This window comes from Podarcis erhardii (assembly GCF_964252035.2).
Source record: "Podarcis erhardii genome assembly, chromosome: 10".
NCBI lineage: Eukaryota > Metazoa > Chordata > Lepidosauria > Squamata > Lacertidae > Podarcis > Podarcis erhardii.
In genome coordinates, this window is record NC_138500.1 from 45,078,887 (window position 1) to 45,103,353 (window position 24,467).

The 24,467-nt window shown below is 39.2% G+C and overlaps 1 protein-coding gene across 1 annotated transcript; it reads right to left on the reverse strand.

Annotated features, from left to right (window-relative positions):
• Positions 1–263: 263 nt before the first annotated feature.
• TBC1D15 (TBC1 domain family member 15) lies at positions 264–24,404 on the reverse strand. The gene is made up of 17 exons (XM_081878692.1): positions 24,252–24,404; positions 18,837–18,935; positions 18,571–18,645; positions 16,770–16,908; positions 15,524–15,734; positions 13,455–13,548; positions 12,839–13,036; positions 12,623–12,751; positions 10,484–10,587; positions 10,285–10,379; positions 7,953–8,069; positions 7,423–7,523; positions 6,698–6,797; positions 4,965–5,062; positions 2,947–3,063; positions 2,083–2,169; positions 264–1,664 (listed from the first exon to the last, which is right to left on the reverse strand). The coding sequence occupies exons 1-17, from the start codon at positions 24,273–24,275 to the stop codon at positions 1,461–1,463; spliced, it is 1,992 nt and encodes a 663-aa protein (XP_081734818.1). The 5' UTR covers positions 24,276–24,404; the 3' UTR covers positions 264–1,460.
• Between the last annotated feature and the right edge of the window lie 63 nt (positions 24,405–24,467).

The window sequence follows — 24,467 nt, forward strand, 5'->3', positions numbered from 1 at the left end:
CATTGCCAAACATGATGCAATTCTATTGAAATCACTGAAATGAAAGTGCTTTGGTTGCGTACACAGTTCCAACGATTTGAAGGGGACAAGACGATTCAACTCTCTCCTCATTTCTGCCATCGGTCAACTGCAAAGTGTTCTGCCAGAGGAAAGTTAGATAGCTCTTCACTGTATACTTGAAATCTGTGTGCAAATCACTGAAATCTAGGAAGGCTTTTCCCCACACAAGATTCTCTTAATTGTTTTAAATGAAAAACATTAAGTAATTTTTGCATTTTATTTCATAATATGTACAATGGTTTTCAGGAACAAATACAACTGAATCTATGTCAGATCCCACATTACTATAAAAATGGAAAGAATGGTATCATATAAGCAAAGAGTTTTCTCATATGTAAGTCATTTATTAAGGACAATGGGCACAATCCGCCATAAGAATCTTCCGTTCTATCTGTGCCCTCCATGGGAGCTTATGCAGAACTACATGAGGGAAACACACCCAACATAATTAGTATTTTGCATTTATTTTTAACTGCTTTTATTTAATCAAGTAGTCTAGCATAAAGGCAGTTGAAGCTGATTTTTTAAAATCAGTTACTATACTATTCAGCAAAGAAACGTTATTTGTTAAGTAAGCGAGAAAGCCATTGTAAAAGTATTTCAGAACCTGAATATAGCCTTAAGAAAAAAAGATTTTTCAAAAATAGGCAGGTTTACAGTTATGTATTAAAATTTGGTCAAAATTGCCTGAATGAAAAGCCAAGTTTACTTAGTCAAAAATAGATTTATCCTTTAATACTCGCAAGTTTGAATATGTAACTAATTTATACATACATATGTATAAGTGTAGAGGTGTTAAAATGTAAAAATGTACTGTTCAGCCAACCCCCTGGATTACAAAATTCAAGATCAGAGAACTGCACAAATGTAAATCTTCATTGCAAATCTACATTCAACAACCACAAATACTTAACAAGTGTTTTTGTAAACATTTGAGAAAGGACATAATCCTTTCATTTACAAAGCACTGTTTATGAAGTTAGCATCTTTTCACATAGGAAATAGTATAGAAGACTTTTGAATCTTATGATATCCAAGAACCATCCATGCTCAAGACTTCTCAAAGTCAAAGTGATACAGAAGCATTTATTTCCATGCCATTCACATTCATCTGATTTCCATTTTACCAAAAAGGAAAAAAATGCACTTGGCTACAAAAGTATTAAGGAATGTTATCTGGGGGAGGGGGGAAAGGCTACTTTGGTAGAAGAAACTACAAAAATAATTAGGTCATGTTGTAAAGCTTTGATGTAAGAGTATTACAGTACATGATCTATTTTCCAAATCTTTAAAGCTTAATCAAAACAAAAACTTAAATATCCACCTCAAGTGCTTGAAAGAAACAAAACAGGTATAATAAAGTGTCTCTTCAAAAATGCAGACAAATAATTGTGCAAGATTCAATCTGTCAGCATGGTGGGGGTCACTTGCTCAATGCTTTCACTTGTTCCATTGGCAGCAGCAACAGGCTTGGAGATATTTGGATAGGCTGGTACAGAGTGACTTATTCCACCAGCAGTTTCATCTTCCCCAGTGTCTGAATCTGGTGTTGTTGCAGCACTGTTCTCTAATCCCAAGATCTCACAGACTGCTTGAGGCAATTCCTATGAAGAAGAAAAAATGTGGCACAGGTTGCTCTTTTAAGTTATTGCTGCTGTTCTTTAAAGTTAACATGCTAAGTACACAAGAAGTATATCCTTAAATGCATGTAAGTTTGAGGTAAAATATGCCTTTTCTTAATTCTAGAAGGAAAAGATGTTCAATAAGCAGTTTTAGGATGACTAGAAAATCCGTATCATTTAAAATTGGTATAGATAGATTTCATTTTATCTCTAGACACAGTACCATTTTGAGTATTGCAGCAGTTTATGACATCATTATTTACTTCTTAAATTTGCATACCACCCTTCATTCGAAGGCATCAGAGGCGACACACACCGTAAAGGGTTTGTTTCAATAATTATCAACCTGGTTAAATCTCATTTGTTTATGCAAAGTTCATAAAATATGCTTGACTTTTACCTTGCAATTTATCATCTGCATAGAAACGGCTTCTGCTTTGCAAAGTACGTCTTCAACATCCATTTTCATAGACAGTTCATTGATATGCTAAAACGGAACAAAAAGAATGACGAAGTGCAACCAAGGATGTCACGCTAAATGCACAGCTTTCTGAGCCATGGAACTTTGGCTCCTAGTGTTAGCATAACCTTAAGTAAAGAAATGCTAACTTGATTAATACACGCGCATAATTAGCATCTGGTTAAGATTGCAATATGTAAATTATGTCTGCTACTTGGATTTGTAGTTCCTCAGCACTGCACCTCCCCAGGCTCAGGGGCAACCACCCAACAAAACCACCATCTCTATGCAGCGATGCTGAGAAGAGTAGAAAAAGTCTGGAAGAGACTGCTATCTTCCTGCACAATCCTCAGTAGTCTAGGATAGTTTTGTCTTGAATTGTGGGTTGTTGTGTGTTTCTGTGTGTGACCTCTCCTCACGCCATAACCTGAAGCCAAATCACTAGGTCCAACTGGAGCTTCCTATTTCTACTGGAATCCTCTGACCTAGGATAGCTCACCAATTAAGCACTTAAAACAGCCTCAGTATAAACAGTAAGTTCTCTTACCTCTGAAAATCAAACAACCAGTCTATATACTGTATGAAAACTCTGCTTCATATTACTTTCTCTCAACTTGATGAGTTAATAAATTACTAAGATCTACTAAGCTACACTGAGCATCTTTCATCACAGTAGAAATGTGGCCGAGAATTAACATTTGTTCCATCTCACATAAGATTGCATAATGAAATGCTAATAGTATTCAAATACAGGAAACAAAGGCTAGAACATAATTTGGATATAGAGTAACATGCAACAGATACCTTCAGTATTTCATTGAAGCCATAATGCTTCTCCATAATTTGCTTCTTTTCAGATTCAAGGATAGCACAACAGATGAGAAGGTGGAAGTTCTGACAAGGCAAATCTGTCCACATTACCTAGCAGAATATTGAAGTTGCTGATGAATCAAGAACTTGAACATGATGCCACAAGTGTAAGGTACTAAAAGGTTTTAACAGTCTCCCCAAACACTTATTTTTCTGGCAACTTACAATTACATCAGAGGAAGGGGGGGATAGTTTTCTAACTTGTTATATATTTCACTAGAGGTTGCCAGCTAATTAAACTATTATCTAGACAGAAAAACATAATAGCTTGCTTAATAACTATCTATAATTAATTTCATGCTATATTCTGAAGATCTTGACAAGGGCAAACAGTAGAGCTATGTCCTGATAGCATCTGTCACCCTCAATGAATTTCAGATATTTTGGGTGGATCCTTCAGATCTTCTTGCCTCACTGAAAATCAGGATCAGAAAACCAGTACAGTCAAACCTCGGAAGTTGAACGGAATCAGTTCCAGAAGTTCATTCGACTTCCAAAACATTCAGAAACTAAATCACAGCTTCTGATTGGCTGCAGGAAGCTCTTGCAGCCAATCAGAAGCTGCAGAAGCCCCATCGGACGTTTGGGTTCCAAAAGAACGTTCGCAAACCAGAACAATCACTTCCAGGTTTGCGACATTTGGGAGCCAAAACATCCACATTCCAGGACTTTTGGGATCCAAGGTACGACTGTAGTATTCAAAGTGCAGTGGAATAAATGGGTTGATTGACTTAACAGAATTATTCAGGAATAAGTGAGTTTTCAGGACTCTTAAAACTGGAATATGGAAATACACTCTATACTTCAGAAAAAAGGAAATACTCTGCCTACAGTGACTAGGTTGTATTTGCCAGGAAACTGGGTCTGAATGCCACCAGTTGATATTCTGGGCAAGTCACCTTTTTAGTGGTAGCAAAAGTGACAGACCCATGCAGTAGCAGATCAGGGGATACTGGAGCAATTAAGTGGGTCCTAAGATTGTTATTCAGAGCTACAAGCCAGGTGTGGCTAGTCTTCTTTGGGATAAGGGCTCCACTGATCCATAACCAACCCACAAGAGTGGCAGCAATTAATATCTTTTAGAAATTTAATGGACAAATTTGGGAAACATCCAAAAACCTTTTGGCATAACAGCATCATAGCAGGGACCTATACTTTTAAACATTACTTGTAATTTAATTTTTTTTAATGGAAACATTTGAGGGGGCTGTGGGGGGACCTACAGAAAGCCTTTTGGCATCATTGTGTGGGACCCATTGGAGTGGTCAATTAAAACACCATAACACATTATTATATTTTAAAGATAACAAATGGTGGAGGGAATTCTTGAGATGCCATGGGGAGCGCACATATGGCCCGTGGATTAGCCACCCTGTTGTAAGCAGAGAATTTCCTTTCACCTTGGTATGCTTTGTGCATTTTTCCAAGTTTACCTGGTGCTGATAGTAATGAGAACTTGGGAACTATTATTCAATAGCACCTTATAAGATAGTGTGCATGCAGGAGAAAATCCTGAATAGGAATAAAAACATAACGGTGGTGAGGAATAAGGTGCTGCTAACTTCAAACTGCTCTCCCTCGCTGGAGGTCCTCAAGCAGAGATAGGGCAACAATCTGTCGGATGGCTCTTTAATTTTTAAATTAAACTTTAAATTAAACTTTGGAGTTTCTGCACCAAGCAGGGGATTAGACTATTTCATCTACAAATGCTCCTCCAGTACTTAAGAGCAAACCAGAGAGGATAAGTCTCCCCTCTTGTTCAACTATGAACTTCCTCACCCACACAGCCAGGTGGCAGACTCAAGGCCCAATGGTCACACTCTTACCACCTCTTGATGCCACTGTTTATACATTAACATGATTCAGTTTAGCTAAATTGTATGTATTTTCCTCCAGAACCCTCTTTTCAGCATTTTAGGCAGTAGGTGCTAAAATAAAAAGCTATTTCTTACCTCCCATAAGCGAAGAATATCTTGAAAACTAAATTCTCTTTTAAATCTTATTAGAAGCCACCGGAAACAAAAATAAAGGTATCCTGAATCTTGAGATTCTAAAACAGTTTTTAAAAAAGAACATGAACAAATAAATCTTTGACAGAAATGCTGGTTGTGAATCGCTTAAAGTATGTTTAATATATTAACACATCTAACAGCTTTGCTGGCTACAATTTACTAAATTTACAATTTACAAAAAGTTAGTTTGTTCTAGAGTTTATTGGGGTGAAAAACTGAGGAAAATATGGACCGTAATTTTATTTGTTTGCTTCATTTATATCCCACCTTCTTCTCCAAAGAGCTCAAAGTGGCACACATGGTTCCCTCCCTCCTCACTGAATCCCTACAACAACCCTGTGAGGTAGGTTAGGTTGAGAGATTGTGGTCCTAGTCAAGTCTCTCTTGGAACATCAATTGTTAGTGGGAGTCCAATCATTGCTACCTAAAGGGCTCTGAAAGTAAGGGTTAAAAACTGAGGACAGGCAAGACTGAAATAGTATCTAAATAGCACAGAACTCTCTTTACAACAATTGAGAAAGTAATTGGTGTAGGAAACATATTCTAAGCAACTGGCTGTGTTTGAATGTCCCAAGTCAAACTTTCTGGCTTACTGTGTTTACCAGGAATAGGAAGCTGTGGTTTACTGGAAATGCGCACTGCCGGTTTGCTCCCATTCCTCTTCTGGCTTAAGTGTGATGAACAAACCAGGAAGCCAATACATCTGAACCAAGATCATGAGCCAATCTGAAGAAATTGTTTGTTGTTGGCTTGCTGATCATGGATCCCTGGTTCGGATATACAGTGGTAACTTGGGTTAAGAACTTAATTTATTCTGGAGGTCCGTTCTTAACCTGAAACTGTTCTTAACCTGAGGTACCACTTTAGCTAATGGGGCCTCCTGCTGCCGCCACACGATTTCTGTTCTCATCCTGAAGCAAAGTTCTTAACTCGAGGTACTATTTCTGGGTTAGTAACCCGAGGTGCCACTGTAGTGTGAAACCAATGCTTTCTGATTTGTTTAGTCTGGTCATGCCAGAGGCATGAAGTGGGAGCAACTGGGGCAGCTTTCTCAGTAAACCACAACAAGCCAGAAAGTCTGACTTAACAGGCCATGCCAACACGGCCACTGTCTAGATTCTAGATAAGAACAGTGGTAAGTTTTCTCCTGGTGAAAAGTGGTTGGGGGAAGACTCTCTAGTGCTGCAGGAGCTCTTTAGGAAATCCAGTTCAGCTCTGGAGTTTTTGAGGAGACGTGGAGCCCACACTTTCCCCCCACTTCCATGACAGCCTGATTTCCCCCGGAAAGAGAGCAACGAGCTGCAGCTTTCCCTTCGCGTGGCAAAACCAGAAGCCAGTGTGACAACTAAAATAAGAAATCAATATGATAAACAGATGAGAAGTGAGTGGAGGTACTTGGGGGAATATTTACAGAAATATGACTTAAAATATAAATTCCAGGTAACTTTGTGACCAACAGGTGACAAGATTAAAGACATGAAAGCGTGGAAAATAAGGTGAAAAAAATAATGTATATGCAGCCAAACAAGATGTAAAAAGAACAGTCATGGAATGCTGGGTGGGAAGTCAAAAAGAACTACTGTATAAGAATGGGGAAATGTGTAAATGAAAACCATCATCATCATCATCATCATCATAATCAGTGGTAAGTTGTTCTGAGCTGTCATACATACCCAAGTAACTGCAAAATCCACTATCTAGCAAGCGAAGTAAAGTACTCAGATGAATTAGCTGTGTCTTCATACCCTGCATTTGCTCTTCAAAATTCTGGTGCTTAATGGGAAACAAATTGAAACAGCATCTAGAATATTTTTATTCTACATGAGGGCCAAAGTGAGTATTAAATCAAAACAAATATATAATAACAAAACTAAACATTAATGTGATTTTGGTCTGTTGGGATGCTAACAGCATTCCATGCAGCTCACTTTCAAGATCAGATATGGGTTTGATCATTTTAATTTATTGAATTAAGCCAATTAGAATAATCTGGAGTCCAATGAGACTGGACACCTTTATCTGCCCCACCTGCAATAAAATAGGTCTCTCTCATATTGGTCTCTACAGTCACAGCAGGCACTGTAATTCTTCAACAGTTTGACTTTACCCCTGAAGGCACACTCTTCCATTGTCTCTCGAGACAGATAGATGCCAAGAATAATTATTATTTACCTACCCTTCACCCTAAGTTCCCAGGGCAGGTTACAACATTGAAACACAGCATTATCTTTATAATTATGGAACATACATTTCTTGCTTATATATCTGCTGCTACGCTGCAAGAGAAATGCTACATAAATTGCTAACAAAAGTTTAATGATAAACAGAAGTTACAGAAATAAGTTACACTGAAACGGTAACTGAAGTTAACAACAGGAATGAAGATGAAAAGACTTACCATTTGATCCATGTACAATGCAAAGCACCAAAAGGCATCAACTTCATTCTCCATCACATATAAAATCGGAGAAAGCAGGTCACTCATTCCCTGAACATAGCCTTGTATCAGAGAGATAGAAAAAACTGGTAATATGTGGCAAACCGTACTCAAATAGGTTTAAAATTGGGGCTCGTCATATACACGGCTAGAGCTAAGGGGTGTTTTCTTAATTTGGAGTCCCTAAAAATAGGGGTGTCTTATACATGGGGGCGTCTTATACATGGAAAAATATGCTATTTGTTGAAATAAGCATACAGGCAATGGAAACTTTTTGATACATTTATTTGATCTCCAAAATCAGGAGTACACAAGTACAGAAACTAAACAAGTTTGTTGCAGGTCCCACTTGTTGCAACCAATGGTAAAACACATAATTAATTTGGGCGTCTAAGACAGAATGTACATCAAGTCTTCTCTGAAGGGTAATTACAATAAGTTACACTAGATCAGATACAGTAGTATACATACATAAGTAGGCTCCTACTTACCCAAATCAAAGTCATACATACAATAGGTCATCAAAATGTCATGAAGCAATATCAACCCAGGATTATCTTGACCTTCATAAAACTTGTTTGTTCGGTCTGTTCTGTTTACATCTTTTTCTGAAAAACAGCACACAGATTTAATACATTTTCAAAACAGCTTCTGCTAAGCCTATATCTAAAAAATGCAGGATGCTCTTCAAATTTCCAATTTCTCAAACACTGTGCTGAGCTTTGAAGTGCCTAGTAAAGACAACTAAATTCAGAGGGTGTCATTTAAAATGCATTAAAGCAGCTTTTAAGAGTATTTAAGACAAATTCTTCCTGTCTCAAATAAGATGATTTCTTATAAGCAGATTTCCAAACACTTAGAAAACGGTATACTTTTTATAGAAACCTCCTGATTAAAATGTAAAACATCTTCATTGAATTAACACACGGCAGAGTCTATTTGAGATATGTTAAGTGTAAAACGTCACTCAAATGTACTAGATATGTGGTGTTACATTAAACTGAATGGTGAGGAGTTGATAAGCAATCAAGCCTTTAAGGTTTTATTGCTTGGTTTAGCATGAGAATGTTTTATTAGGACACTCCATTTCCCCATGTTTCTTTAATTGTTACTGAAGTTAGTTTACCTCAAGGGTCGGCAAAGTTTTTGTGGCTTGGACCGGTTCACGGTCCTGCAGACGCCACGGTGGGCCCGAGTGTGCACGCACACACACACATGTGCAAACACTATTTCCGGCGCTCCTTCTGGCGCGGAGGAGGCATGTGCAGCTTCCCATTGGCTACAGGAGCTTCCTGCAGCCAATGGGAAGCTGGCCAGCATCGCAGAAGGTGGTCCGCCGTCTGCTCCGTGCCTGTTTAGCGCAGCTCACGGGAGCTGAGCGAGCAAGTGGCGGGGGTCGCCAAGCGGGCGGTGGGGGTCGTTGGGCTGGTTAAATGACCCCCATGGGCCGCTTGTGGCCCATGGGCCTTAGGTTGCCGAACCCTGGTTTATCTGCTCAGTCTCTGAGCATATACTGTATAGTTTTACGCTACTGTAACATTCCACACACTATTAGAATCTGATTAAAATGCGTTGACTAAGCTTGTTGTGCGAATCAAGTCTAGCTATGCTTTTTCAAACAGCAGAAGCATGTGAGGACACAGAGAGGATTTTGAAGCCATTTTGTACTGCTGCACTGTGCTGAGCTAAACCAGGACTTTAAGAGTTTGTGGTAAGTGAATGTGCTGAACCATGAGTCCTGCCTTAGACTACATGCTAAGCCTAACCCTGGTTTAGCTCAGCACCGGAGCAAAGAGGACTGGACAGGAGCAAAGTACCCTACTGTGCAAACTATAAGATCATGATAGTAAAGCTATGGGAGAATAAAGCTTCTCTCTACATTCAACGCTGACACTTCTAATACGTTTTGTGTTGTATTAAAAGGCAAAAAATAAAAAAGCCTTCAAATGCCAAAAGCAAGAACATTAACTATTTCTCCCCTCAAAAGCATATCTCCAAGTCAAATTTCAGTATTCTGAATGTGTGTCTGCTTTCAGTAGCAAAATACATGCTTGTCGGTAGGAGAAAAGTGGCTAAATGAAAGAAATTTGGAAAAGCAGCAAGAAGGAAAAAGGTTAGATGCTCCTCCCTTTTTGCTGCTTTTAAACTTAAAATATTACTCTGCTTCTTACACTGGTGTGACTGCATGCCTGCTGTGATGCACATTAAACACACAACTTAGCTTTCTGGTCTCAAACTTTCCCACTTGCCTTTAAGAGTTAGTGCTAAGGTTATAAAGCATTTAAAATGCTTGCCGTTGCTAGTTAGAGCAGAGAATAATAAAGTCTGATGTTAGTTTTAGTTTATAACAGGTTACTAAAGCATATGGTCAGCAACCTATAGAAACTTATTTAAAGTGAAATCAAGTTCAGCACACACTCAGCTTTCCTTTATTTCAGTCAGCAGCAAAATAAAATTGCATCAACTACAAGGATCAGAAAAGAAATGGCTGCACAGCATGCATGCTGACTTCAAGAGGAAATTAAAAACATTCCTGTTTATCCAGGCATTTGGTGACTAAAATACACTGTTTCATGGCAGCCCTGAGATCACTGGTTGAAAGAATGGTGAGTTTGTTTCTTTGTCTCATTTTTATTCATTATTAAGCCTTTTATTATGATATTTGTCTTCTGTTCACACACTGAACCTAACAGGTCATAATTTTGTTACAGAAACAATGTCTAACAAACATGGTGGATAATTGAGGTCACCTCAATTTTTTAAAAAAGGAGTAAAAGTTTATCACTAACATATCTCTTTGCCTTCTATGTTTCTTAAAATTACCTATAAGACTTCTGTAGTCCCTCAATCTATAGTTTCTTTTTTCTTGTTCTTCACTGACAGATTTCCACTGAAGCTTCATCCTGAAATACTCATCTCTGAAGAAAAAATGATAGTAGTAATGAGATTCGTAAGCAGTTGTCTTGCAAGTATGCAAAGTTTACTCCACAATATGACATTGTTTTAAGGGAGCCGTACTTACATTTTCCTTTTCTGTATATTTGTTCTTTCTTCCCTAGTACTGTGCCAAGGGTAATAACCCAAAAGAAACTTCCAGACTTCCTTTCTCAAAGCATGACAAAGGCCCTAAGCAGAACATAATAAAATAGCAATGGCAACATCAGGAGCTTTATAAGAACAACTTTATTCAAATCCTGTAGTTGTGCAGGAGCTAACATTACCTAATTTTATTGCTACTGTTTCCTACGTTCGATTTCCTCTGCTCATTATATATATATTTTTTTTTGGGGGGGGGTTCTTTCCCCTGCTGTGAGATCACCTAGTTTCTTCAACTTCTTTTTAGGATGCTCATTAAGACCTAACCTTTTATGTTTGTTTCCCCGCCTTAATATTTTTCTGCATTATGTTTATAAACGTAGCATTGAAAAAAAATGAAGTTATCAACCTGGAGGTTAATTAAATTACATGTTTTTCCACAACATCCCCCTTTCTAAGCTCCCAGCCTCCTTCCCTCTCATGTCACATCTTATTGACATGCAGATTCATAGGTCTTTGGGCAGAAACTTACATTTTCCAAATTTATCTGAAAGCTTTAAGTGTAAATACTGAAACCATTTGTCTTTTAAAGCTATTACTCCGAAATATCTATAACACACTGTTCAGGTTAAATTGAAGTCACTGTGGGAAGGCAAATCTTAAAACATTACAAATAATTTCCAACAATTTCTAAAGGGAGTTATATTTGGCTTTACCTAGAGCCATCTAGAAGAGATTTAAGCAAGTGGCACTGTGCACAAGGATGCGATGTCTAGGTGTTGCTGGACTCCAACTCCCATCAGCCCCAGGCAGCATGGTCAAGAAAAAGAAGAGCTGTACTCCTACAGCACCCTGAGGGTCATGAGTTCCCCCTCTCAGCCTTAGGGCAAACTCCTTCAAGACACCCATGTTCTATCAGCGGCTACGGAGTAAAAAGCTAAGGCCATAGTGGACTTCATTTAAACCTTAAACTAAGGCTAGCACATCCTCATTTCTGTCCTAAAAGATTTGCATTCTTTATTTGCTAAATTCTTGTTTATGTATTGTTCACTCCAACATATTTTCACATACAGTGGTACCTCGCAAGACGAATGCATCGTAAGACGAAAAACTCGCAAAACAAAAGAGTTTTTCGTTTTTTGAGTTGCTTCACAAGATGGATTTCCCTATGGGCTTGCTTCGCAAGACGAAAACGTCTTGCAAGTTTGTTTCCTCTGTCTTGCAAATTTGTTTCCTTTTTCTTAAAACCGTGCATTCACTTCGAGGAGCAACTCATAGCATGCGGTGTGGTAGCCTTTTTTGAGGTTTTTGAAGACTTTGGTGATTTTTGAAGCTTTTCCAAAGTCCGCGCTTCGCAAGACGGAAAAATCGCAAGACGAAAAAACTCGCGGAACGAATTAATTTCGTCTTGCGAGGCACCACTGTAACTCTGCCTTATTCAGTATTGGCCACTCAAGAACAAGTCCTGCAATTGGCAGTATCGACACACATGAAAAGTAGTGAGCTTCTCCAAACATGGCATTAGAAATCCATGGCGTGGAATCGCTGGTTTCAAAACAGAACTTAAAGCGTTTATATATCAAACATGGCTAGCTGTGTGGTTGGACTAAAACTCCTGTCATCCATGGTTATGGGCCATACTGGATGGGGTGGATGAGGGTCAGGATCCAACAACTTCTGGAGGAACACAGGTTAGCTACCCCTGATTTGATGGTCAGCCGCTTCGGAGTATTGCTATTTGCATGAGTCAGAATTTCAGTTAACCTTTTCTGGAGGGATAACCAAATACATGTACCTGCTAGCTACTGTCCTAGCAATAAGGAATCAAATACCGTATTGGCCAGAATATAAGCCACACTTTTTTTGCAAATTCCGACTGTGAAAAGTTAAAGTTAAATACGTAACCTTACAAAAATTAGCTTTTATGATATCGCTGCTGAAATAGACATACGGTATAACGGAACAGGTGTGAGTGCCCGTGGAATTTTAAGAGAGCGGCTTATATTTGGGTATTGTCTTTTTTTCCTTTTCCCTCTTGAATTTTAAAGGTGCGGCTTATATTTGGGTACGGCTTACATTTGGGCGAATACGGTACAATTTCAAAAGAGATATTCTAAGATATTACCCCTCTGAATATCATTTGTTTTATGGAGTCAGCATTTAAGATTCTCCCTTCAGAATCCATATTCTTAGTCCATTCTTCAACCGACACTGGTTGCCTTCTGTTCACTTCGGGTCGCTTTCCTAAATCAATCTAAAATATGCACCAGAAAAGCTGTTAAATTATTACCAATGCACTAATTTTTATCTTAAAACCACCCTCGCTATCAAGAACGCTTACTCGTGTAATGACTTCAAATCCTGGTTCTTCCTGCTGATTTATTTTCAAGCCTGGTATAGCATCGCTAAAGAAGTCTGCCATTTCTGATGGAGGCCGCTGCTGAGTTGCGGGGTCACTTCCTCGTAAACTATCAAATATATAGTTGGTCACTTTTGAAAATCTTCCCATTGTTGCTGTGTAAGGATCAGTCTTCAGTTTCTGAGAATGGCACAGGGGTAAACAAATTCTGAAATGGCTCACACAAATTTGTTTTTTAAAAAATTCCGATAGTACGACATTCATTCTCAAAAGCAAGCTGCCCAAAGAGTAATAACTGATACAAGCTGTGCCCAAAGGGCTACAGGAAGCTGGAAAAAATGCATCTCCAAAATAACGCATTACAGCCTCTTTCACCAGTTCAGTGTTCCCACTGGGAAGAAGGGCAGGATACTAATAAGGACATTTTAAAAAGAAATCAAATACATACTTCATTTTGTACAGAACACATAGCAAAGAAAAATAAGGATCTGCCAGCATGAAAATTCCCAGGGTTGAAATTTGGTTTCCTTCAATAATTGGGCATTTAAAAATCTTGAATATTAAACTGAATATTAAACAAATAGGAAATCACACAAACCTCTAATAAACCATATGCTGGTTCATCAAGGAGATTTTCAAAGGACTGTGAAATACTCTGGCAGTTCACAAGAATTCTCTTGTCCTGTGGAGATCTGTGAACAAAAAGAAACTATTTTCCCTTCTAGAATCAGAGTCTTTCTTTTGGGAAATTCAACAATATAGCCATCACATTTGAGAAAAGTGAATTCATTGTGCAATATTTTAAGAGGATTATATGTGTGCATGTGCACACAGAAATATACGGAAAGAAGACATCACTATTAAAAAAGTTGATAGTATTTGATTGCCACCTCAGGCTTATTCAGGAAATTAGCTGGTTGGATTCACTATTACTAGCTTCTGAAACAAAACACCATTACATTTATTCATTGTTACCTGGAACACCTACCACCTATTCTGTTATTAAAGATAAGACTTTTAATAAATGCTATCGCTTCCCAGTGCTGGCATGGAAGGATGCAGCATTTGTGCCAGAGGATATGAAATTCAACAACAGATTGCATCTTAAAGTCAGAAGAGGCGATATAATCAGTCTTGATGACACGGCTGTTAATAAACCAGAACTGAGGTTTGCTAATACAGCCCAAAAAGCAAAGGTTGTGATGCGTCATACTTAGCTAAGCCATCAGAATAAGAAAACCTCTTAAAGATACTTCCATTTTAATTAAACTCATCCTGAGTAATATTCACAATAAATTAGCATCACTTTATTTGCTATGAGAAGTTATTTACGATATTGTACCAAGGAAATATTTTTCAAGTAATATTAAACTGAATTCAGAGTCTGTAAAAAGAAACTTTGAAATCCTACTTACTCTCTTGTATACTTCAATTCTCTAATTAGGCATTACTTGCTTGAAACTAAAAAAAGCTTCTGTCAGATTTGAGTGCCAACTAGAAAATGCCTACTCATTTAGAGTATATTTTTAAGAGAAGTTAGAAGATATCCAGTCATGGTCTGGGACTAAATACAAGATGTAGGAAACAATCTCAGTCAGTCAGATATTTATTGTTAGTAGCCAATGGCCTAGGTTTGTATTTGTTCAGGGCATCACAGAAATTCCCTCTTCCCCTCAAACCACTCAGTAGTTGGTACTGTGATCTTAGGTTTATATACTACTGGAGAGCTTATCGTAGGTGAATTGTTTATTACCAGTCTCCAAAAGAAATTATTTATTTCCTATTACCTGGATCACTCATTTTGATCCAGCAGAGGCAACAGAGAAATATCATTGAAGAGATTAGTCCTGAAAGCAGGAAGGGTCAGATCTAGGAGATGCAAGTGGTAAGAGAGGGAAGACTTTAGGGGCCTGGTCAATTGCAAATTCAAGCCTAGCGCAGCTACAGGGCTGCAGGGACTTCTCTATAGGATATTTTTACAATAAGGATGTTTTGTTTACAGAAGCCTGGCCACCAGCATCTGGAGAAGTGTCTCTGAACTAAGCTGCCATTCTTGGAAAATAACAAGCGCTGCATTTGGATTTCCTTGCAGCTTTTCTGCTAGCTACAGCCACTGGGCAGAGGGAGAAAGAATGCTGGAGTGTTCTATTTTGCATCCCACCTTCTCCCTACTGTAGACAGCCAGCAGGAGAAGGAGAATTTAGTATTTCAGGAGATTCTGTACCTGCCACTCCTTTCTCCCATATGTAGTGTTACCTGCTTGCTATAGCTTGGGCTGTCATCTTAAAATCATCTGTGTATGAGTTTCTGTGCAAAATGTCAACTAAAAATGCACCTTTTTACCCTAGTTTTTGACACTTGAGGTGTATATTTTTAATATTGTAACCTGCCCAGGGACCTTAGGGTGAAGGGCAGTTAATAAATGAATAAATGCATCCTGTAGTAACATTACAGGTTCCTCGCAGAGTTGTGCTTGATAATTACAATTTAGTATTTCTTTTTAAAATCACAACTTGAGCCTATTGATGTGTTTGAAACTATGACTAGAAGCATTATTTATTCACTGGCTGGCTTAAAAAAAAAAAGTTGATCAATTCATTATGATGGCTATGCAAACAGTAAAGCTAGAATAACTGACCAAATAGACTCCTCACAATGAATACTTACTCACAGAGCACCACATATTTTCTAAGGGAATGAATCAATAAGGCGCTGTCTCCATGATGGAAGTGAAGAGCTGGGAGGACAACATCATCCTTTAAGCAAAATACCAAATAGGACCATCCCATTCCTTCTTTGTTTTGCTTAATGGACTTTAGATCTGCTAAACTGAACAGGAAGGACCACTTGTTCTCTCCATTTGTGTGAACAGCAGCATCTAATGGGGAAAAAAGTATGTTATTTTCTTGATCTAAAGCCAATATGCAATGCATAGCACTGGAATATATTAAAACTACTTCCAAGAATAAGTGCACTTAACATCATGGTAGCACACATTTCATCCAATCCTTCTGTGTGGCTAACTCCACCACTATTAGTGGTGGTATGCCTTCAGAAAGCACCAGGCTTATTCTCTGGTTAAAAGAATTTGAAGTGGGAAGGCTGAGAAAATCCCCTGCCCAAGATCTTGGGGAATCATGTCCATTACCGTCTATCTCAATGAACAGGGATGGAGCAATGGTCTGAAAGTAAAACGCAGTTGATATATTCCTATGCAACTTGACTAGGATCTGAAAAACTGAAGTATTTATTCATTCAACTCTTCTCGCCGAACCAATAGCATATACCCTATCAAAGACATATGGTAAAAACTGTCATTATTAGAAAAGAACCGGCACTAATGTTGTTCATATTATAACATTAACACCCAAAAGGAAAAAAACCAAGTATGCTACATGCACAGTTGGCTCTGGAGGCGACTGAGAATTCCCAGGTAAGTTCCGCCTTCTGTTGTGTGGGCAGGGTGGCCAAATCTCCTGGCAACACCTCCCCAGCTGAGATAGGATAACGGGCAGAGGTAGGCGGAGACCTCCAGGTGTCCAGCTGGGGGGGAGGCGAAGCCAGGCTGTACCGCCAGGTGCAGCATAGGTCCAGGGGAGCTGCGTGCGACCACACAAAAGGTGCCCCCATTTGATGTGGGGAGCAGTCATTACCTGCTACAGATGGAATATTTTCAGAGTGCATTATTTTACACAAATTCACCCCACTTCAGAGTGTTAAAGCCCACTACAGACAGATGTTTAGCACTATCAGATGAGAGGAGCTCCACAAGCAGAGCAAAAGGTTTGCAGCTTTCAGCTGCGCAAGGAAAGGGGCCCAACCCAGTGGTTTCTTCCACATGTAGAAACCTCAGTGTCTGGGATCATCCACTGGAATAGCTTATATGTTTTTATACACAGTATTCTTCATTTACCTCCATTTGACTGTGGTTTCTTTTTAAAAGAGACTGTGTTGACCATATCCCATTCTGCCTCGTAACTGTTCGGATGTTCTGTTCCTCGCGGAGTCTTCTCTTTAGGAGTCTGTGCCCACTCAACAACAGAACTGGAATCCTAAATAAGATATCAAAACAATCAAAAACAGTTTCACTTGCAGCTAGTGATTAATAAAAATAGACACCCCCCCAATATTCCTGTTGTTGTTTTTTATTTTAAAAAAATCCCTAAAGATCAGTATAAGTACCTGTGCTTTTAAATTTGTTCATAAATGTTCTAGTATTAAGGTCAAAACAAAATAAAAAAATTCCTTCCAGTAGCACCTTAAAGACCAACTGAGTTAGTTCTAGGTATGAGCTTTCGTGTGCATGCACACTTCTTCAGAAGTGTGCATGCACACTTCTTCACACTTCTTCTTCAGTGTGCATGCACACGAAAGCTCATACCTAGAACTAACTCAGTTGGTCTTTAAGGTGCTACTGGAAGGAATTTTTTTATTTTGTTTTGACCATGGCAGACCAACACGGCTACCTATCTGTAACTAGTATTAAGGGTGAGTAGTGCAGTAGCCAAGCTTGACAACAATAGCAACTTGTTCAGGGTGGTTAAAAAGGAATTATAAAGAGCTCCAAAAGGATCTCTCCAAACTGAGTGAACGGTGAAAAAAATGGCAAATGTAATTCAATGTAAGCTTATGTAAAGTAATGCACATTGGGGCAGACAATCTATGTTTCACATATATGCCCATGGGTCTTAACTGGTAGCAACTAACCAGGAATGAGACCTTGTGGTCATGGTGGATAGCTCAATGAAGATGATGACCCACAGTCCAGCAGATGTGAGAAAGGCAAATTACATGCTAGGGATCATTAGGTAAAACTGTCAATATTGTTATACACATCTATGGTATAACCACACCTAGAATACTGTGTACAGTTTTATCTCCTCACCTCAAAAAGGATTATAGAGTTGGAAAAAGATTCCAAAAAGGGCAACCAAAGTGATTGAGGGAATGGAGCAACTACCCTTCTGGGAAAGATTGGGATTTTTTAGTTTAGAGATAAGATCAGCAAGAAATGACATGATAGATATCATGTATAATCATGTCATGTATACAGATTCTTAAGTTAGAAGGGGGAAGTCATAGGATAATGTAATTAAAGAACTTAAAAATGGCATACTCCTTGCCTTGACAGTTCTATTAAATTAAATTTAAAAACAAGAACCACCATATTTATCCTTATTAGGAGGGGAAGATTGAGACAAAATAACAGTATTTCTGGCAGAGTCAAGGAACATGAGTTTGTAATTTAAAACAACAGATTTGGATTGATTATCTTTCACTGATCACTATCTAGAGAACATACAACATATTACTCAAATATTTTTATACTAGAAAATGTATAAAAGTACTGTACAGGTACCTACCTTCCATTCTTACTGATGGTCTCCATTAAGGCCATTTGAGCCAAATAAATGTCTCATCCCCATTTCTTAGTTATGCGTATTTTCCATTTGCAATAGATGGATCTCAACCAATACACTCAGTTTTATGTACCAATATTAATAATAGCATTTTTAAAAAAGCATCCATCACATAAACAGATCACAGATCTATGGATCCTGTACCCCACAATCAGATAGTACAGTTAGGCCTTTATGTTACTTTACCATGTAACAGCTATGGTTTCTGAGAATCAAAGGAAGATTTTGTTTTACTTTTTTAAAAATCAATTTTCCAAACCTTTCAAAAAAGATTGCTGCAAGTAATCAACATACCTTTCTAGCATATAGTATATTAGACGAATCTAATGAATCATCCAGTGATCTCCAATCTACTATCACCTCAGTATCCTACAACACAAATTATGCAATTATTCAAGTGACTCAATGCCATTAAGGTTTTACTTTTTTTTATTTACAAAAAAAGCCTCCATTTACTTTGCACACTATGTATTTTGGTCAGTAAGACAATATATTTGCAGGATAGAAAGGCATAAGGTAAAGTCACAAGAAACATAACACACAAAATATTGATTTAATACCTTTTCTATGACTCTCAGTATCCCAGATAACAAACAATCCTGATCATCACTGTTTCCACTGGAGGAGTGAATGAAAACTCCTTCCTGTTCATATACAACCTAAAAAAAAAAAGTTAAGCAAAGTTGTTTCTTAAAAGCATTTTCTGACAATTTGATATCCTGAACTGGTTCTGGGGGCAGGTCCAACCCAACCTGAGGACTTCCAATAGGGCAGAGGTGGGGAACCTGTGGTCCTCTATATGTTGTTGGACTCCTACTACAGCTACAGCCAGTACTGATGATAGTCGGGGTGATGGAAGTTTTGGTCCAACAACATCTAAAGTGCCACAGGTTCCCCACTTCTGAATTAGGGTGACAAGACCTGTTCTTCTCAATATGTGACACAATCATGCAAGAAACTGGGTAAGATTTCTGTTACAAGAGGCTATGGTCATGCCTCCTCATATGCTGATCCAGACAGGAAATTAAACAGAATTACATGTTTGCAATGAATACTGCATTAGAAATCAGAAACAGAGAAATAAATATCAAAATATTAATGCATCAATAACTACATCAGCTTCAATTATCTTCATTCACAAAGGGAGAAACCAATACTGGATAAATGGCAGGCAAAGTGTGGGTGAATTGGTCGTTTTTCAGACAAACTATAGATTTAGTGTTATAGATTTAGTGTTATATGTAGAAGCAGCAACAAGCTTTGGACTCAAACTCCTCTTTCAAATTCCTCTCTTCCTCTAGCTCACTCAATCAATGACATCAGAAGCATCCACTTCTACTTCAATCATCATTTTTCATTATGTTCAAACTGCAGGGAACTCCAATTAGGTATAAGCTATCATTTGTTCAAACAACCCAGGATCAAACCACATTTTACTGTCCTGGCTTGTTAAAACACCCGTAATGTAAACCTGGGGCTATGCGAAAATATGCAACTCTCAAACTAACTTCATGCAGACTGCAAAGATGGGGTGGCAGAGAAACTGTACAATCTCCCAAATTCCACTCACTTTTGTCTCTGGCTCTACCCAGTATTGGCTATAGTCCTCCTGGTCAACTGGTCTTCATACAAAAATGTTCCACAAGCTCTGAATAGATTAAAATAATAAGCAGGTGTTCTGATCTCCTCATGACCACACTGGAGGAGACAGCGTAGAGAAGTGTTTGAGTCGAAGGGTCACTATTGCTTGTGCATACAACACTGGACCGTTGCTTATATCTGAACCAGGAAACCAACAACTAAAGATGATGTGGTGGGGGGATAATGAAGGAAGGCAGGTGAGTGACTACTGAGTATGTGAGTGACTAAGACATAAAAGAAATAATTTTGCTGAAGCAAACTGAACAAAAGCCTGTAACAAAAATTAATGCATCTCTTCCTAAATAAACAAATGCAAAAAAATCAAGAATACAATGTACAGTGGTACCTCGGGTTAAGTACTTAATTCGTTCTTGAGGTCCGTTCTTAACCTGAAACTGTTCTTAACCTGAAGCACCACTTTAGCTAATGGGGCCTCCTGCTGCCACTGCCCCGCCAGAGCACAATTTCTGTTCTCATCATGAAGCAAAGTTCTTAACCTGAGGTACTATTTCTGGGTTAGCGGAGTCTGTAACCTGAAGCGTATGTAACACGAAGCGTATGTAACCCGAGGTACCACTGTTATTTATATTATTAAATTTGTATCCCACTCTTTTTCTTCCTAAGGAGCTACCTCTATCCTATGTAGAAAAGCATCCCAAAGAGAGCCTGTTGGGCCATTGCAAAAAGCCCCAGCTTTCTGCCTACTACAAACACACACACGCACACAAAATTTTCAGCCTAGGAAGAAATCTGCATAACTCAGAAACTTGCTTATTGCCTGCATGTGACTTGGCAGTTGGTCCTATAAAGTTATTAACATACATACTGTTAACTTTGAATGTACAAGAAGGCTCAAATGCATGCTCAACTATGAAGGTCACTTTGACCAGTCACTGTCTCTGAGCCCAACTCATTCAAGGCAAGAATAAAATACATTTGGGAGTGAAAGACCACATATGCCACTCCAAGCTTCTTTCAGGAAAAGGATAAAAATGTAGCAAATCAAAAAAATAACAAACAGAGCAAATTAAAAACACAAATTCTACAAATTTTGAAGCAGGCAGCCTCGGCTTTCACCGTTACCACAACTGTATTATTTGTCGCAACTGTTTTCAAAAGTATCTTTATTCTCCTTCGAAAGCATTACACTGATACTTTGTGTAACAAAACAGAACAAAATGAATCACTGCAACAATCCAGAACGGCAGTTTCAATGTAACCATGATAGAAGGAAAAGCCAGCTTCTGCTGCCTTCTCAAAATAGACCAATTACTGTATTAATTTAGCGTTCTTATTAAATTCACTTGCACCTCTGCTCAGGTAGGTACACTATCAAAGCACTTGTAGGTGGGTGCATATGAACAAATATATCAGCTAATTAAACTATTCATGCAGTAAACAGGAATTAAGTTTCGCTTAAACTTGTCGTTATTAGGATAGTGGGACAAACAAAGAAAATGTAGGAGACTACCTTTTAATTTCATTCTCTAGCACAAGGCACTAATCAGCTAATATACACAAGATTTCAGGCAGAGATTACAAGATAATTGAGAGTGGAAGCATGCATGCCTCAAGGAATTTAGAAGGAAAAAAGGTGTACGTACAAAGAGCTAGGAAAGGTAATGTAAAATTAAAGTCCAATACAAAATTGGCCTTGGGGCAGCAAACTAAATTATACATATACCTGTACCTTCCCCATGTTTTTCAGTCTTGCTGCCCTGAGGAAAATGAACTTTTCTGTTATAATTTCCCTCATGTTAAATTAGGTATGGCAATGGTCCGATATAACATCCTGGATAAAGGTTTTTCACTAGGAAACATGTACAATCCTTTCTATCCTCTGTGTGTCTTAAAGAGTTAGGTCACTCATAGCTGATTCATTAAGGCAACAGGGGCACTGCCCCGCCAAACTCAGTCTGTTCTTAGCCAGCCCTACCGGCCTACCTTGTTACTTGCGACTGGTGCAGCTTATTCATTGGCACTGGTTATTATCTTCACTCTCCTTAGCCTCAGTGTTGCCCTTAGAGCAGTGGTTCCCAGTTAGGGGTCCAGGGACCCCTGGGGGTCCACGGCACCATCCCCTGCCAGGGACTCACTTATCTTGTTAATTGCACAGTGAAAGCCACAATGGTGATCCATAGATCACCCAGCCTCTGCTAGCAACCAGTGCCTGCTTGCTGCCAGGGGAAAACTTGTGAAAGAGTTGCTGGATGGCAAGTGAGCTGGGATTACCTCTGACACAGTTTCTTTGGGCTCTTGCAATTAGAGGGGAGAGAGAGTGAGAGAGCGCAAATGGCTTGCTCCACAGGGCAGGTTCACATGCTTATCATTTTAAAAATGTAAGGGATCCTTTCCCCTTGCTCTCTACTTTTTAACGGAAAAGAACTTCTAACTGCAAATTTTATGGTCTTTTTTTTTACCTAAAATTCTTTGCTTATTAGGGGCCATCCCACATTTTCTTCAAAAAAATTGCATTGCACAGGTAACTACCATAGAGTTATCAAAATTTTCAAAAGTAGCAGGTCTGTGGCTTAGCTTTTGAAAAATAGGGAATCCTCAGTAATTAGCTAATTGGGAACCACTGCTTTAGAGAATTCAGCAGGAAGGATAGAGCAAACTAGAATTTGCTCTGCCGGCCATTGGCTCTGGCTCCACCTACTGTCAATCTCCCTGCCTTCCACCCCACCAATACCATGGGCACCAGCCACCCCTGGTTAAGTACAGAAATACACAGCTCTATCAATCTACAGCTACAAAAATCCTAACTTCACATCAACAGAGAGGGTCTGAATTTTGAGTGACTGATCAAGAAAGAATTCCAGGGTTAGTGGTGGATAGCTCAACAAAAATGACAACTCATTGTGCAGCAGCAGTATTTTAATTTTTTTTAATGGTGAAGTTATGCTACAGATAAGAAAGGAAGTGAAAATAAGACAGCCATATCTCAATACCTTATACAGACCTACAGCACAGCCACATTTAGAATACTGTATCCTTTTTTGAGACCACAATTGCACGCAATAATTGAAAAAGTGAAGAACATGGCAGCCAAAATATTCAAGAGCCTGAAGCAGTTTCCCATCAAAAAGGCTAAAGAATTTGGGGCTTTTTAAGTTTTGGGAGAAATGTGAATAATGGGGAACATTATATAAGTTTATAAAATAATGCAGGGTATGGAGGAAGTGGAGATATATTTATCTCACTTTTATAATACCAGAACTTACAAGTCATACAATGAAGTGAATTAGAGTAGATTTATGATAAATAAAAGAAAGTACCTCTCCATATAACATGTAATTAACATATGGAAGCCAGTGTGCTGAAGTCTCAATGCTGTCTTGGAAATGCAACATCAAATGTGTCTAAGTCACTTCTCCAAATCACACTGTTAAAGCAATCATTGTGAAAAGTACACCACTGTAGTGAAAGATTACCTTCTATAAAAATGCCCCTGCTCCTTCAGTGTTTCACATCCTGACATTAAAATCACCACCAGGTCATCAACCTGCCATATTTCTCAGCTGCACTCTTGACTGCCCTGCCTCTTAAGAGCATTTCACTTTACAAGACAGCCAGTTAACCTCATGAATCATCTTACCAGAAAATAATAATGACACTCTGACAGTAAATGTCAACCACAGTAAATTTTAACAATGCAACAGCTGGTTCCTGATAAGAGTAGTTCAAGAGCTTTTAGTGACACAAGACCGACTTAGTTTGGCTTCCTAATAGGCTTTAAAAAAAACAAAAACTCCTCTTTTGGACACAGAGTACAAGAAGTGAGAAAGCAGCAAAAGGTTTGGACAGGTTCCCTCTCCAGGAATGCGGGTGTAAAGCGGCTATCTTGTAAAACAGGATTAATAATTTAAAAGTGTAAAAGGAGGAATGGCAGCGAAGGCTGTGTAAATTATTCAGCCTTAAGAGATGTTTTCTTCCGAGGAAACCCGCGTTGCCTGCCACCTCCAGCCTGGAGGGTTTCACGCAGCCTCAGCGCAGTAGCACAACCCCCTGGCCTTACCAATTCCACGTGTAAGAATCTTACCTCTCTCAGCCAATCAGGTTAAGAAACAGCCCGCCTCCCGCCAAAGAAACCCCCCCCCTTCCTAACGGCCCACCGCCAGCCAAGCCAAAGGCCTTTCCCCGCACCGCCAGGCAGGAGCACCGAGTCATTCCCACCTTCTCTCCCCACCGCCCCCGTCAACTGTGCAATATTTGGGGGTCAGCGAAGGGAGAGGCAGCCTCTCCCACCCCCGAAGCCCCTCAGGGAACCCTCCCAGCCGCCACCGCCTCCCCACAGCGGGTCAAAAGCTCCCTTCATCCTCCCTTCCTCTTACCTTTCCGCTCCCAGGAGCCGCCATGTTGGCTACCAGTGTTTATGATGACGTTGCTCTCTTCACGTGCTCCTTAGCAGCTCCACAACAACTCCCCGCCCGGCCCCGCCTCGGAGGGACGCATGCGCACCGCGGCGGAAAGGGAAGGCGGGGGAAGCGGCGGGAAGGAAAGGAGAAAAGGGTTCTGCGCACTAGGTACCGGCGGAAACCGACGGAAGT